This window comes from Protomyctophum bolini (assembly GCF_963924005.1).
Source record: "Protomyctophum bolini genome assembly, chromosome: 10".
Classification (NCBI taxonomy): Eukaryota; Metazoa; Chordata; class Actinopteri; order Myctophiformes; family Myctophidae; genus Protomyctophum; species Protomyctophum bolini.
Genome location: NC_137871.1, coordinates 5,306,629 through 5,321,832, shown reverse-complemented (window position 1 = coordinate 5,321,832; position 15,204 = coordinate 5,306,629). Strand labels below are relative to the sequence as shown.

At 42.2% G+C, this 15,204-nt stretch overlaps 1 protein-coding gene across 3 annotated transcripts in view; it reads left to right on the top strand.

Moving 5' to 3' along the window:
• LOC308322373 (mitogen-activated protein kinase kinase kinase kinase 4) overlaps positions 1–15,204 on the top strand; it is a 123,581-nt gene that overhangs the window by 88,016 nt on the left and 20,361 nt on the right. For all 3 annotated transcript variants that reach the window (XM_080773576.1, XM_080773577.1, XM_080773575.1), the window contains 6 exons: positions 5,670–5,846; positions 6,490–6,589; positions 7,351–7,506; positions 10,899–11,042; positions 12,269–12,403; positions 15,075–15,175. In XM_080773576.1, coding sequence (XP_080629702.1) covers positions 5,670–5,846; positions 6,490–6,589; positions 7,351–7,506; positions 10,899–11,042; positions 12,269–12,403; positions 15,075–15,175 — 813 coding nt within the window. The remainder of the gene's footprint in view (positions 1–5,669; positions 5,847–6,489; positions 6,590–7,350; positions 7,507–10,898; positions 11,043–12,268; positions 12,404–15,074; positions 15,176–15,204) is intronic.

The following is a 15,204-nucleotide window of genomic DNA, read 5'->3' as shown; positions in this document are numbered from 1 at the left end:
GAAAATGCCCAAGAAATGGCCAGAAAATGCCATTAAAAAAAGAAAATCTGCGCCCTCGCTTTGCTCGGGCGCGAGAGTCGCATTTCTGAAATGCATTTTACTGGTAAAAAAAAAAGAAAACCAATGTAATTTATTGCAATGGTTGCCAGTTGTATTCCAGTGAAGTTGTACTATTTGCCTATACCTTATTGTGTTCCATGTGTTCGGGGTTGGTCGTGCCCGCGCTATGGGGGGGGGCATTAAAAATGATCTGCACAGGGGCACTCATGGGGGTTAATCTGGCCCTGCACGCATGGACTGAGAGACAAGACCTAAAATCATGGGCTGTAAACAGACTTTTACTGTACATACATATGTGACAGACTCCAGCAATTTGGTCCTCATCTCGCCAGAATGAAAAGGCAGTAATTCTCTAAATAAAGTCGTTTTTTTTTTTTTTATGTGATTTTCGTTATTTTCATATTAACACACTTTGAATGTTGAAGGTTTTCATTCCAACAACAGATTATTCATTTGGGCAAATTAAATGTATACATTTATAAGTCAAAGTATGCTTGTTTTTTTTGGAAAATCTACCGCTGTTTTGGGGGCGGAGAAGTGCTCTTCCAAGATTTGCATGATGGTTCCGATTGGTCTCTGGAATGTCTTTCTCCTCAGGTTTCACGCTCTGGGCGCCGCCCATAAGTACAGCTGTTTCTGACCCTTGTGTGTTTGTAAACACAATTATTATTCAACTCGAGATGGCTAGTAACTCTAGGTCTAGTGCAACAGCGCGTTTGGTCCATGCATTGAATGGAGGAGCAGATGAGTTACCAGAAGTTGAGAATGTTGCAGTGGACACCGATCGACCAGTGGAACTTGAGAAAATACGAAACTTTAATTGCAGATGCCAAGAAAGACGAAAAGAGAATTCAGAACATGAGCCTTTGTCTTGCAGTAAAAAACTTGACCCAGAAATGATTTGCGATACACGGATGGAAATGGCAGCCTTGTCGAAGGATCAGAAAGACATGTTTCTCATGGGAATTATAAAGACGTGCATGAATGACTCCGAATTGACACAAAGCACAAAACAATTCAACGGGAAGCGAAAGATCACCCGATCCACGTACATGGTTAACACCGTCGTGGTTTGCCGTGCTACATTTCTCTTTCTATATGGGTGAGTTACAGTCTAATCTATGCTATTGATACTTATGTATTGTTACTGTAACATTGTGTGTGTGTGTGAGAATAACGCCAGTATGTATGGATCACTATGTGGCAGTAAGCGCTGCTCAACTCTGTGCGGACGGAGGATCACTATGTGGCAGGGCATCGTGTGTGTGTGTGTGTGTGTCAGAGAGACAGCGTTACATTTTCGGGATGTTATTGTTGCAACTCCAAGGGAGCATGGAGACCGAGAAAAACTGTTATTAGCCAGTGTTTGTTTTTATAGACACCGTGAGTGTAATACATTGAACGGATACTGCGGTTACTTAGCCCTGTTAAATAATACTGCTGTTAGCCAGTAGTAGTAGTAGTAAAACATCCGGTATGGAGAGGATACGGAAGCAGTTTGTGTATGTGTGTATGTATGCGTGGAAATTATTAGCGGGCTTTAGAACGGATGTAGCCTTGCACAGTAAATAGAAACCAGGCTTTACACTGTACTATTACTATAGGCATTTGCGTATTGCTTACCATTATATCTTGTTGGGTTAGTTTGTAACAAAGTGTTTATGTCGTTTTGTCCAGGATCAGCAAAACCCTTCTCCAAGCCCTTGTGAAACACTACAAGGAGAATGGTATATCTTCACGCCAGAGGAAGAAAAGGTCCCAGAACACACAACAAGTTTCTGTCTAGTGACACACCCGTGTGAAGTGAGTATAGCATAGCACAGTACCAAGTACCACCCTACAATCTTGTAGATCTGCTTTTTTTGAAAAATCATTAAAATGTTTGTGTCTTTACTCTTTTCTTTGCAGGGCAACGTGTTGTTGGCGTGAGCTGCTTCAGAAGGCTGTGGAAAGCGGTCCTGCTCTCAAAGGGCACCTACGGATGGCTGCAATTCGAAACTGGCCTCTGTAAAAGCTGAATTTGTATCTGGATTGTACTATGTTTTTGTATGGACGTGGTGTTGGGTGCCTGCACATATGCACACATGGCATCAACGCATGGTGTTGTGTGCAGGCGCCCTACACTCTGTCTTTGTACTATGGATTGTACTATGTTTTTGTATGGACGTGGTGTTGGGTGCCTGCACATATGCACACATGGCATCAACGCATGGTGTTGTGTGCAGGCGCCCTACACTCTGTCTTTCGTTTTCTTTTCTTTTATCCCCCTGTTCCCCTCACTGTATATATACTTTTTTTCCCTTTTCGCTTCCTATATGATGAATTCCTGTTCTGTTCTTTAACTACATAGAAGTGTCTATTTGTTTGTCTCTAAATGTTTTGATGAATTGAACAATGTGGACCCTGTTGTAAACAAGTGTAAGGCTTAATTGGGTCGTCCACTCACAGTTAACAGTCTTTGTATTGAGTTTGTGCTTGAAATGTACTGTAATTCTGCAAACTGTTAATAAAGATTTCAATCAATCAATCAATAACAAGCACCAGACCCAGGACAGATTTGTGCTGGCAATGCTACAAAACAACTTCCAGCTGCCACTTTATTGTGCATACTTTTATTGTACCTTTTATTACCATTATTTTGGCCACTTTATTGTGCATGTTGTATTTTCAAAGTTTGGACAAATAAAAGTTTTTGTTTATGAAAGCCTAAGGTGTAAGATCTCAAATCATGTTTTAGTTGTAATCCATTCTTCTGCCCATGGTTTCAGTGCACACATGTAAAAGCATTGGTCTAAAACTACATAGCCTATTGATTGATTGATTGAAATATGTATTAACGGTTTGTAGAATTACAGTACATTTTAAGCACAAACTCAATACAGAGACTGTTAACTGTGAGTGGACGACCCAATTAAGCATTACACTTGTTTACAACAGGGTCCACATTGTTCAATTCATCAAAAACATTTAGAGACATACAACAAAAAAAAAAATATATATATATATATATATAGCCATTGAAAACTCAGTTAGCCTACTAGTTACTTTTTAGATTGTATTATTACAAAACATACACTAAACAACTTCAGTCCTATATTTCTATATTGCAATATTGATACTTTAACTCAAGTAAAACAACATGAACTTTCCCACACCTAAGTGTCCACTCAACTGTCACTGACAGCTAACTTAGTGGGGGAGTGGTTAGTGGGTGGGGGAGTGATTATGCAAGCCATTAGGGGTTGAGACAAGTACCTATTGTCTGTCTGTCTGAGGTGCTAATAATGGTTTGATATCTTTGCAGGGGAAATTCTCTACTTTGGGGTATCTGTTTCAACAAGTTTTAGATGGACATATCTCCTTCAATTATTGTTCAATTTCATTGAATGATACATCATATGAAAGGCTTTATGCTGGATTCTGTCACATATACACTCAGGCTCGCAGCGATATGAAGTGGGCGTGTCTCCTTTCCGCTCCTATCCCTACCTATCCTCTCCTAGCATAGCTGAGCGGATCTACAAGCTGACGATGCGTTGCAGCACTGTGTTCATTGTTTGACACCGCACACACAGACACAGACAGACATACACAACAAAACACATGCACTCTCACACACACACACACACGCACACAAACACACACGCACAACAAAGCCCTTGAATCAAATCCAAACTCTGTTTCAAAGCCGAACCGCTTTGTGTGTGTGTGTGTGTGTGTGTGAGAGTGTGAGGACAGAGAAGTGACCATTTTGGAAGTGGCATGTACATTTGACCACAGTCTCGAAGAGGCATTCCTTACCAAGGTGCTTTAGTGCCAGCCTCTTAAGGATGCTATTATACAGCTTGGCTAAAGATGTGTTCAAATTTGGAAGCCTCGGTAATGTCCATAAATCAGTCATGAGGGGCCTGCAGGTTGAGAGCTAAAGGCATCGGCAAAATTCTATTCAGTGTCTGCAATAATTGGCAGTCGCCATATATAGAGAAGGTGATGCTTTCTGTACTAGGGTTTAATGCCGGGATCCCGGGATTACGGGCCTCCCGGGTATAGGGCACGCAAATTCCCGACCGAAATTTTCTTCGGGACCCGTCATCCCGGAGGTGTTGTTTTTTCTCGTTAGAAATTACACTAAAAGAGTTTTCACACATTGCACGTTCTTTCCCCAGCTGATCTATAGTGCTCAAATGTCCAATCTGAACCCTCCCATCATTTTCAAACATATTTGATGATATTTATATGGAATTATGGATCACACTCAAGGGCTGTAACGGGGAAGCCAGCGGGACCCAACGTAAATGTTGGTGGCACGGGCGGTAGGCCTATTTAAATACCTGCGGGCGGGCACAGGAGGTCAAGATAAAATCAGCGGAACTCCGCGAATCCTGCATCCTCCCGCAATTAACCAGATACAGAGCTTATTATACACTTTAGCAAAATAATGAATGTCTGAGGAGAACTTATAATTTCCTGTCTGCGCTGGACAAGCACAGAGTCACTCTCTGCAGAACTGTGTTGGACATCTTCAGGCACGCTCCCAAAGCTGCTAGCCTGGCTAATAAGCCAGACCGAATCAGCCGTTGGCAAAAACAAAAGATTGACAAAGCTGCTGCACTTGTCAATCATTTAGCCTAATCAGTCTCTGTGAGAACTGAGAAGTGTGTTTTACCCATAGAGTATTAAAAGGAGGGTTTTACCGACGGAGCGAGGAGTTTCCTTTCCCCGTGATGGACATGCATTATCACTTCTAAAACCCTTTTGGTTTTTGCCTGCATGTGTGCGTCACTCAGCCGTCAGCAATAACGTGAAACGGAACACAAACAAAGATGAGTATAGGCTACAATTTGTTTTATATAGTAACCACCAGCACGCAGCCCCCCTCTCTCTCTCTCTCTCTCTCTCTAATAATCACTAATCATCAGTGTGCTGTGCACTGGCCGTGCTGGCTATTTTAACACCCAATCGGGACTTTTCATAAAGTACAAAGCGGGATGATCACATTCTCTGCAGTGGAGAAGGGGACCCAGCAGCACTGATCAAAGGGTGAAAGAAAGACTTATAGCTAAATGTGAAAGAAAGACGTGAGGTCGTTTATTCCCCCCCACCCCCCGTGCTTCGACAGTCACATTAGTGCAAACTCCTTAAGTGTCACGTTTTCTGAATAGCATAGTAGGCCTATAACATTATTTTATTGCAGGCTATATGTTCATATTTAGTTAAAATAAAACGTTTTCAACGAAATAATATCAATTCTAGTGAACATATGAAGTTTCTATACATATAAATGCATTTTGGTGGGCACTTTTTTTTTCTTCTCTTTTGTTTTTTTTCTGACGGGAATTCCCGCGGGAGCCCGGGAAAAGGTCCGCAAATTCCCGGGAATTAAAATGAGCCAAATCCGGGAAAATATTAAACCCTATTCTGTACCCGTGATCTGGATCCTGACGCACTTGTTGTTGTTGTTTTTCAAGTTTGCGCATCCACTATTGTTTGTGTTCAAGAATGTATTGTAAAATGTGAATGCAAATAAAGGTGTGTTTGTGTGTGTGTGTGTGTGTGTGTGTGTGTGTGTGTGTGTGTGTGTGTGTGTGTGTGTGTGTGTGCGTGCGCAGTTCTCCAGGCCAGGTTCAGATGACACCTACCTGCTACCAGACCTCGTGCAGAAGACCTCCTCCTCTTCTTCCTCCTCTAGTCCTACCCACAATGCTTTGCAGCAGCAGCGAGCGCGGGAGCTCACCTACTCACAGTCGCCCACCGCCCCCCGAGGCCCCTCCCATCAGGAGCAACACGTGAGTTCACAACACACACTCACACACACACACACACACAGAAGAAGGTTACATTATATGGTCCAACCAAATACAACTGCTGCACATGCTTAACCCATTTAGAACTGAGGACGATTCTATAAATATCTTCTAAAATCTTAATCATGACGGTTTTCTGAAAAAAACTATGTTGTAAACTATGTCAGTGGTTCTCAAACTATTTCATGTCAAGGAGCCCCAGAATTATATCTATTTCTCCGCCGATCCCCATCTGAAAATATGTTGCTCCAGGGACCTCCCAGAAGCAAAGATTTGAGTTAAAAATGTTCACTCTGAAAGAATATATATTCCAAATTTGCGACACATTTTCACGCATTTTCAAAAATAGCAGACCTACAATATATAGACCTACAATATATAGCTATATGAAAACGATTTTAAGACGTTATTCTCCATAGAGAAATTACTTCCGTGAACCAGGGGATGAGCGAGCGACGTTACGTCAAATCATAGATTGACTGACAGTTTCTGCGAGTACCGAACGACCGAATTGAACAAAATGAGCAGACCTTTTTTTTTACTCGACGTCCGTGAATGATCCGGTTCAGTGAAATGAACGATAGTTCCCATGCAGCGTCACCACTGTCTGTTTTTCTCCCATCAGGCTGTCTGCAGCCCCACAGGTAAAAGCTTCTCCTCCTCATCCTCATTCACGCCCTTCATCGACCCCAGGCTGCTGCAGATATCACCCCCCCTCAGCCCCAGTGAGTATTTAATATTACCTGAAGTATAGTCCTCAACTTCAGCTTCAACGTACTTTCAAGTTCAAAAGCAGTGTTGTTTTCGTCGACTAAAAATAAGACGAAAGATGTCCGTCGACTGAATTTTTCACTGAGGAAAACTAAATGGAAACTAAATGAAACCTAAGCTATGCTGACTACAATTAAGACTAAATATACTGACAATTGTCGTTGACAAATAAAAACTAGACTAAATTGTTAGGAAGGGACTAGTGGACAAGAGATCCAGTATAAGTCAGTTTACACTTGGTTGCATGCTGAAAAAGTGTAAAATCAGCCATTACGAAGGTATCAAGGCCTGGCAAAAACACATTTTAGTCGACTAAATCAACTGTAGATTTAGTCGACTAAAATCTAATGATATTTAGTCGACTAAAACTAGACTAAAACATTCCAGGTGACTCAAATTAAAATCTAAATTTGCCGCTATACACTGATTCAATGTATCAAATGTAAGTGAGAGTTCCTCTGCCATAAGTATTGGAGTACTGAAGTGTTGGAGTAGGCTACTTGACTTATTCAAAAGTATAAATTATAAAACACATAATATTATTCATCACTGCATTGTTAGATTTTAGAATTTTAGAATTTAGACACTTCCCCCTCAAAATGAAAAGATTTTTCCAAACAATTTGAAAGAAAATAGTGAAAATCACCGATCTACTGTGCTGCAAAAAACACGACAATTCATAATGTCATTAATATTTTGTATCGTCTCTTACTAGCGGGCAATAAGCCGGAGCCAATCAGGAGGGAGAACCACAGGAAGGGCTCGGTGGTGAACGTCAACCCCACCAACATCCGCCCGCAGAGCGACACGCCCGAGATCCGCAAGTACAAGAAGAAGTTCAACACGGAGATCCTCTGCGCTGGACTCTGGGGTTTGTAGTTCTTTTGAATGGGCCCCTAAAGGCCTACAGGTATAGAGCGCCGCAGTCCCCGCCCCCTTTCAGAAAAGCGAGTGGCCCAGGAAGTGAAAGCCCCATGCATTCTGCCATCGGCACTTTTAATATAATTTATTTAAAGACGGTTACGCCGCGGACAAAGCCAATTCGGATCGTGACGAATCATGACAATGAACACAATATTTTGGGACGATCAAATCATTAGAAAGAAGAAAAGAAAGTCAGGAGACAACACTATTTGTTTTATTTTTCGTCTTATAAATTATTTGATCGGCCCAAAATATTGTGTTCATTGTCATGATTCGTCACGATCCGAATTGGCTTTGTCCGCGGCGTAACCGTCTTTAAATAAATTATATTAAAAGTGCCGATGGCAGAATGCATGGGGCTTTCACTTCCTGGGCCACTCGCTTTCTGAAAGGGGGCGGGGACTGCGGCGCTCTATAGCCTCTAGTCTGTAAACTCAGAGAGGTGTACAAATGGAACCAAATGGGTCCATGAAATTAATATGTTTCGGAATCACTGCTAGAGCCGTAAAAATCCTCCCTTATCGGGGTCACTGGCATATGTTTTAAAATGGGGCGGGGGTCCTTGGCCTAATAAATGTTGATTTGGGGGTCCTTGACACGAAAAGGTTTGGGAACTACTGGCCGATCGAGGGCGGATGATATCGCTATACGTCATGTTGTAGTATTGTTTTGTAGTCGTAAACAACGGCAGAAACAATATTATACCTCTTCTACAAAAATACAAGTTGCTGTCGCGCGTGCCAAGCTGTCATTCTCTTGTAGCTATTATATATCGTACTTGACTTGTATTATTTATTTATTTCCCACCACGGAGTAACCTCGCGCGGCAGACTATCCAGCATGTATCTTCCACCTCGGAGACACCGGCTGTGTCGGTATAGGCCAATCAGAGGCAGGCGGGGCATTACATATGCTCGAACCCGAGTGGAATAGTAAGAGAGTGCTTTGATCTCGCCGCAAAGCGGGTGCCTATGAGATATAGTTCCAAACATTGGAACTATTTCATTGAGATAAAAATGAGCACTTCCGCATTCCATTGTTACAATGGGAGCCAACGCTAGTGTCGTCACTCTCATACCATTCCACTCGGGGCTCGAACGTATAGAAAGAATATACTGTACGCGTCCTCCAGGGTGGATGCAAGGACCTTTAGGACTTGGTTGTGACGCCATGTATAACGTCCTTGGGTGAGACTGGTTTTGCACCCTGTGAGAATGTGTCTGAGGGTGGCTGGCATGGAACATAGGGCACCAAACCACTGGTGAAGGTTAACTGGTGTTGGAAGGACGTCGTACTGTATGTAGCTCTGATGGAAAAGCTCAACTGTCTCGCTTGCATGGCCCACATGTCCTTCCAGTCCTCCTCCTCCACACTGTCCCATCTTGTCCACTGTCCCTGTTTGACTGCCTTGGCCCACCGCGCAGCCTCTCCCTCCGTTCGGGTGCTGTGGCCTCACTCCAGGCTGGGGGGGGGGGGGGGGGGGGGGGGGGGGGGGGCAGCTGATAGCCCAAAGCCTCCTCTTCCTTGCTGGACATTAAGCCCACAATGACAGCATGTTTGAGCTGGGCTGCTGTTGCTTCTTCCACTGCTTTGGCTGGTCTCCATTTGCGCCCAGTTGCTAAGCTCGGTGCGTTGTTGCTCACCACTGTGTCTCTGGATTCATCCAGTGTCACCTGGAGTCTTGTTTGTGCGCACTTGAGAACTCCTCTGTGAGACTGGTGAGGGGCAGCTTGAGGATGCTATATCTCCGTAGAGGCCTATGGTGGTAAAGGCATCGTGGAACTCCCAAGCCATTTCTTGATGTAGCCTGTGACTGTTTTTTTCCAACTTCTCCACAGTTGAGATTGGTACCTCATAAACTGCGAGGGGCCACAACATCCGGGGTAGAAGTCCAAACTGCAAACACCATGCAGGCCTTTAGCTTTCCAGGCAGTTGGGTGTTTTGTCAATGGACTGTAGGCCATCACTGCTTAGAACCAGACAGTGGCCTTGTGGTTAGAGTATCCGCCCTGAAACTGGGCGGTCGGGGTTCGATCCCCGGCCAGGCTTGGCACTCAGCATCGAAAGGGTCAATTCTACTAATATCAATCTTCATATGACCACCGCGCTCTGACTATATAGGTGCGCCACCCGCTCAAAACATATCAAAATAAAGGGTAGTGGGTCGCACACACCAAGACTGCAGTTCAAATATAGTTTATTTCATATTTGAAGCAAATGGACAAACGTTTCGGATATCCAGCCTTCATCAGTTATTTGTTTCAAATATGAAATAAACTATATTTGAACGGCAGTCAAATACCCTTTATTTTCAAATCTACTAATCAAATGATTCCTGAGCGCGGCACGGCTGCAGCTCACCGCTCCTTGGGTCAAATGCGGAGAACAAATTTCACGGTAATTTGCGGTAACGTGTGTGACAAATCGCATGACTTTGACTTGACTTTTACTGCTGATGTGCTTGCGCAATTTTTGCACCTGGTCTTTGTCCTTCAGGCTTGCATCATACCACCTGCCAAGGCTTTTTTTAAGTGTATGTCAGTGTTGATTTTGTCAACTAAAACTATGACAAAAACTAAAAAACTAAACTATAATGAAAATATAGTCATATAATTACTGTAATTTTGTCAACAGATAAAAACGAGGCTAAAATGTTAGGGAGGGACTAGTGGAGAATTTAGAAGAGATCCAGTCAGGACTGAAAGACAATCTACAAGCTCACAACACGTGGCGCTGCGACACATTGTGAGCTTATAGATCGGGCTATTTTTGACACGCAACCAAAATCTGCCTTTATTCTTACGACACCATCCTGCCAACACACGGTTTAGTCGGCAAAATCAACAGTGGATGGAGTTGACAAAAAAATGGTGTGTGCGTGCGTGTGTGCGTGTGTGCGTGCGTGCGTGCATGTTTATAGGGCATTCACTTCTAGTCATTTTTACTAGTTGACCAGTTGCCTAGTTTACTAGTCGTCGAGTAGTCGACTAGTTGTTTAACTACATATTATGTATTTTTGGGAAATACATATTTAATACATATTTGTACAATTTAAAACTGTGTAGATTGGTGACTATAACCTATAATCTATAATCTTATAATCTACTTGATCTTGAGGCCTCGGGGGGAAAAAAGAAGAAAAAAAACGTTCTTTTTGTCTTATATACTAGTCAACTAGTACCAACAAGGTCGACTAGTGAATTTACTAGTCGACTAGTTGAATAGTCGACTAGTTGCTTAATGTAGTGTGTGTGTGTGTGTGTGTGTGTGTGTGTGTGTGTGTGTGTGTGTGTGTGTGTGTGTGTGTGTGTGTGTGTGTGTGTGTGTGTGTGTGTGTAGGCGTGAACCTCCTGGTAGGCACAGAGAGCGGCCTGTGGCTGCTGGACAGGAGTGGTCAGGGGAAGGTCTACTCCCTCATCAGCAGACGCAGGTTCCAGCAGATGGACGTCCTGGAAGGCCTCAACGTGCTCATCACCATATCGGGTAAGTCACAAGACTCTACGCACGCTCGCACGCACGCACATTGCCCCGCTCACATGGGTGTGATTTGTAAGACTGCACAGACTAAATGAAATGAGACACCGAAAGGTTTCCTGACCTATACTATAGGGCAGGGTTCCCCAATAGGTGGCCCGCGGAGTGCCCCCTTGTGGCCCCTGGAAGAATACAAATAAATAAAAAAGTATTTTTTTCCCTTTTTTTTGGAGGGGTCCCAGATATAAATGGCATTAAATGGGGGTCAGTAGCCTATGCATGTCAAACTGGGCATCCTTTTCAAATGGGGTCTTGCCCTGAAAATGAATTTTCAGGGCAAGACCTCGACCTCGCGCGTGCCGACTCGGCCCCTCAGCCTGGTACGCTAATCAAAATATGGCCCTTGAGGAAAATTAATTGGGGAAACCTGCTATAGGGTCTGAGAGAGATTTACCCGAATGTTTGCAAGTAGTGTTGGTAGTACTCGAGTCCTTGACTCGTCTCGAGTTCGGTCTCTCTCTCGAGTCCACATTTTAATTTACTCAGTCTCGACTCGGTGTCTGAGTTATGAGTCACTACAATACATTTCACATTAACATTATAAGAGAGGTTTCTGGCGCTGATAAACAGTTATCTTGTTAAGTAACGGAGATGCTGTTTTCTGTATCAAATTGAGATTTAAACAAAATCTGGTCTCTCTCTCTCTCTCTCTCTCTCTCTCTCAATTTTCAATTTCAAAATGCTTTATTGGCATGATAAAATAATATGTTCTACATTGCCAAAGCATACATACAACAAAACAAATGTCAACGGAAACATAAAAGCAAGTTAGTGACCCTGTTCAGCCAGATATACCTGGCTCTTCTGTCCACTGGCTGTCTGTCCCTCAGTTGATGACAACTCCACACGTATTGTGCTGCCAAAAATGTACATTTGGACTATTCTCCTTGTTTTTCAAAACTAGACTAACATGTTTGGAAGGGACTAGTGGAGAAGAGATCATAAGTAATTTTACACTTGGTTGCACGCTGAAAATAGCAAGCTCACAATTACAGATTTAGTAGATTTGATATAATAAAATCTTATGATATTTACTCGACTAAAACTAGACTCACACTAACACATTCCAGGCGACTGAAATGTGACTAAAACTAAATTAAAGCTATATTGAAATAGACTATGACTGAAACTAAAAATCCAAATTTGCTGCCCAAAAAACAACACTTGTCTCCCAGGTAAAAAGAACAAGCTGCGCCTGTACTACCTGTCGTGGCTCAGGAACAAGATTCTTCACAACGACCCCGAGGTGGAGAAGAGGCAGGGCTGGACGTCAGTAGGCGACCTGGAGGGCTGCGCGCACTACAAAGTGGGTGAGTACTGAGCACAGGGCCTTGGGGGACACCTAATTGCATGTGTATATACAGTATACGCTAGTGAGTACATTAACGTTTGAGTACTGTACTTAAAGGTAGGGTATAGTGATATGTTCTGGTAAAAACAAAAGGTTTTTTTTTGTTAAAAGGTTAAATCACTATATTATGTCACAATTCGCCTAATCCACGATTCGATTCAACTTTCGATGTTAAAGGAGAATGTCATACTAAAAGGCTTTCTTACCTTTCTTTGTAGTTGTTACGTCCCCACCAAAGAGGTCCAGGTGTTATTTTGTGCAAAAGCTCCTTATTGGCTATTTCCCCTTCCATAAGCCCTAAATGAATTGCATTGAATTGAATGGGATGTATGGGGTGTTGTGCTAATTCGCTTATTTCCATCGCTCAAAATTATATATTTTTTGTATATATCCTCTCTTCATAATGTAAATAATAACCCAAACGGCACACTTTACTACTTATTTCGATGGAAATAAGTGAATTAGCATAACACCCCATACATCCCATTCAATTCAATGCATTTCATTTAGGGCTTATGGTAGGGGAAATGGCCATGAGCTTTTGCACAAAATAACACCTGGACCTCTTTGATGGGGACGTAACAACTACAAAGAAAGGTAAGAAAGCCTTTTAGTATGGAATTCTCCTTTAAGGTCACGATTCAATTCGATACGATACAATTGAATGGATATTTCTAAAAACCTCCTATTAATTTTATTTGACTAATAACAAATGAGAATGAGAATGGCATCAACAATATAAACTTTGGGGTTCATGTCCTAACATCATTTTGAGATGTTTCTTTAAAACAGTTTGCCTGCCGGGAATTGTTTAACACATTTTGTACATAATACGTCCTGAAACGTCATAAGGATTGGAACCGAGAGGTGCCTAAGACGTCTGTGGACGTCGTAGCGCCGTCCAAACGACGCGGGGCGAGATGATAACATTCAGAATTATTCTTTTTTTTTTTTTTGGCATTTCGCTTTTCGCTTGCCGTATGCTAACGCTCTGTGAAACTATTAGCTTGTCATTGACTCCCATGTTAGCGTGGCGGAAAGAATGACTCGTATCTCCTGATCCAGGGCGCTCTCCGTGGTGATGAATGGATCGATATGCTGGCGCTGCATTTCTGCTCCTCATCCGTCTCTCCCGCAAAATATGAACTCTTTTTGGAGCGTATATAAATATATTAAGATGATCGGAGATTGTGAGGTCACTTTGTCAGTCAACTTTTTTAAGAAGGTATTTCCGGTTCATGGCTTTCAAAATAGAAGCGATCACTACTCTGGCGATTACTCTGGCGCAAGCAGCGCCTTTATTTTGATGCAGTTCCGGTACTAAATGTGTTTTTACGACATTCCCACCTTTTGTTTTATGTGTATAATCCGCCGTATTGTAATAAATAAAAATAAACTCTGTCTTTGCCACGGAGCTAGAGACTAGATGGTTTCGTTTTGATGACGAAACCCGGAAATCAACACATGCTGTGGGCTGCTAGGGCTTCTGGGAAATTGAGGCCAATGCAAATTAATGGGGTACAACGCCTCATGGAGGCGGGTCTTGTCGGCAGCGTAGGGTATTTGATTAAAATGCGGGTTACGCGTTTTAATCAGTCAAACTGTGATGAGATAGATGACAACATTATTGTTAAGCTCTATTCTAAGTAAATAAAATAAAAAGAAAATAATAGGGTTGGGACTCGATTAAAAATCTCAATCTAATTAATTAGAGGCCCTATAATCAATTAATCTCAATTAATCACATTTTAATCGCATATCAATATTCAATATAACAGTGAGAAACATTTTTTCTTTTCAAAGGTATGCCATGTGAATCAATGAATAGTGACAACAAAAGGGTTTTTTTGAGGGGCGGCTGAGCACTAGCCACTAGCTTTAGTTTTCGCCTCTAGTTGTTTTTGAGGGGCGCTAGCAGGTAACTCTGAAACATGGCTCATAGTCATGTTTGCATGACTTGCATAGTCATGTATGCACTGAAATATCACAAGTCGGCTGGTGATTTCGATACACTGTATCGAACGTCAATTTCGATACGAAGCCTTACTATATTATGATATTAATCGTTGCTAACAGAGGTCTCCCGGTCTCTCCGGCTCTATAATAAATAGAAAATACACGTTCAGGTATAGGTGACAACATTTCAGCCAGTCAGGAGAGAGTAGCCATTTTTCAGCTTAATTTTTATAGTGCTCCAGTTGCAATGTTACAATTCCACTTGTTTAATCTGTATCCTGCCCCCGGATCTCTATCCTGATTGGATAAAATTGGTATCCCGGCCTGAAAATGCATTTTCTGTTTAATAAAAAAACTGGAGAGACATGGATACATTTTCACTCCACTACAATATTCCATTTATTTTGACTCCACTACATTTCCAGGAAGTAAAATGTGGAAAAAAGTACATTTTTAATTCACCACTTTAACTCTGATATAAGACACTTTATAAAACAAACAATGACTGAGTCATCATTACAATGTGCTGTTCCACTGAGTGTATGACGCATTATGACTTATAATACTCCATAAGACCTCGTAAGTGCATTTACAATGCATTCTAAATGTGATTATAATGCATTTTGGAGTTAATTTCAAGTTAATTTCAATGTGTTGCGTGTCTTTTCCTTCAGTCCGCTACGAGAAGATCAAGTTCTTGGTGATAGCTTTGAAGAACGCGGTGGAGGTGTATGCGTGGGCGCCCAAACCCTACCACAAATTCATGGCCTTTAAGGTTAGTGATGTTTATAGTGATACAATACT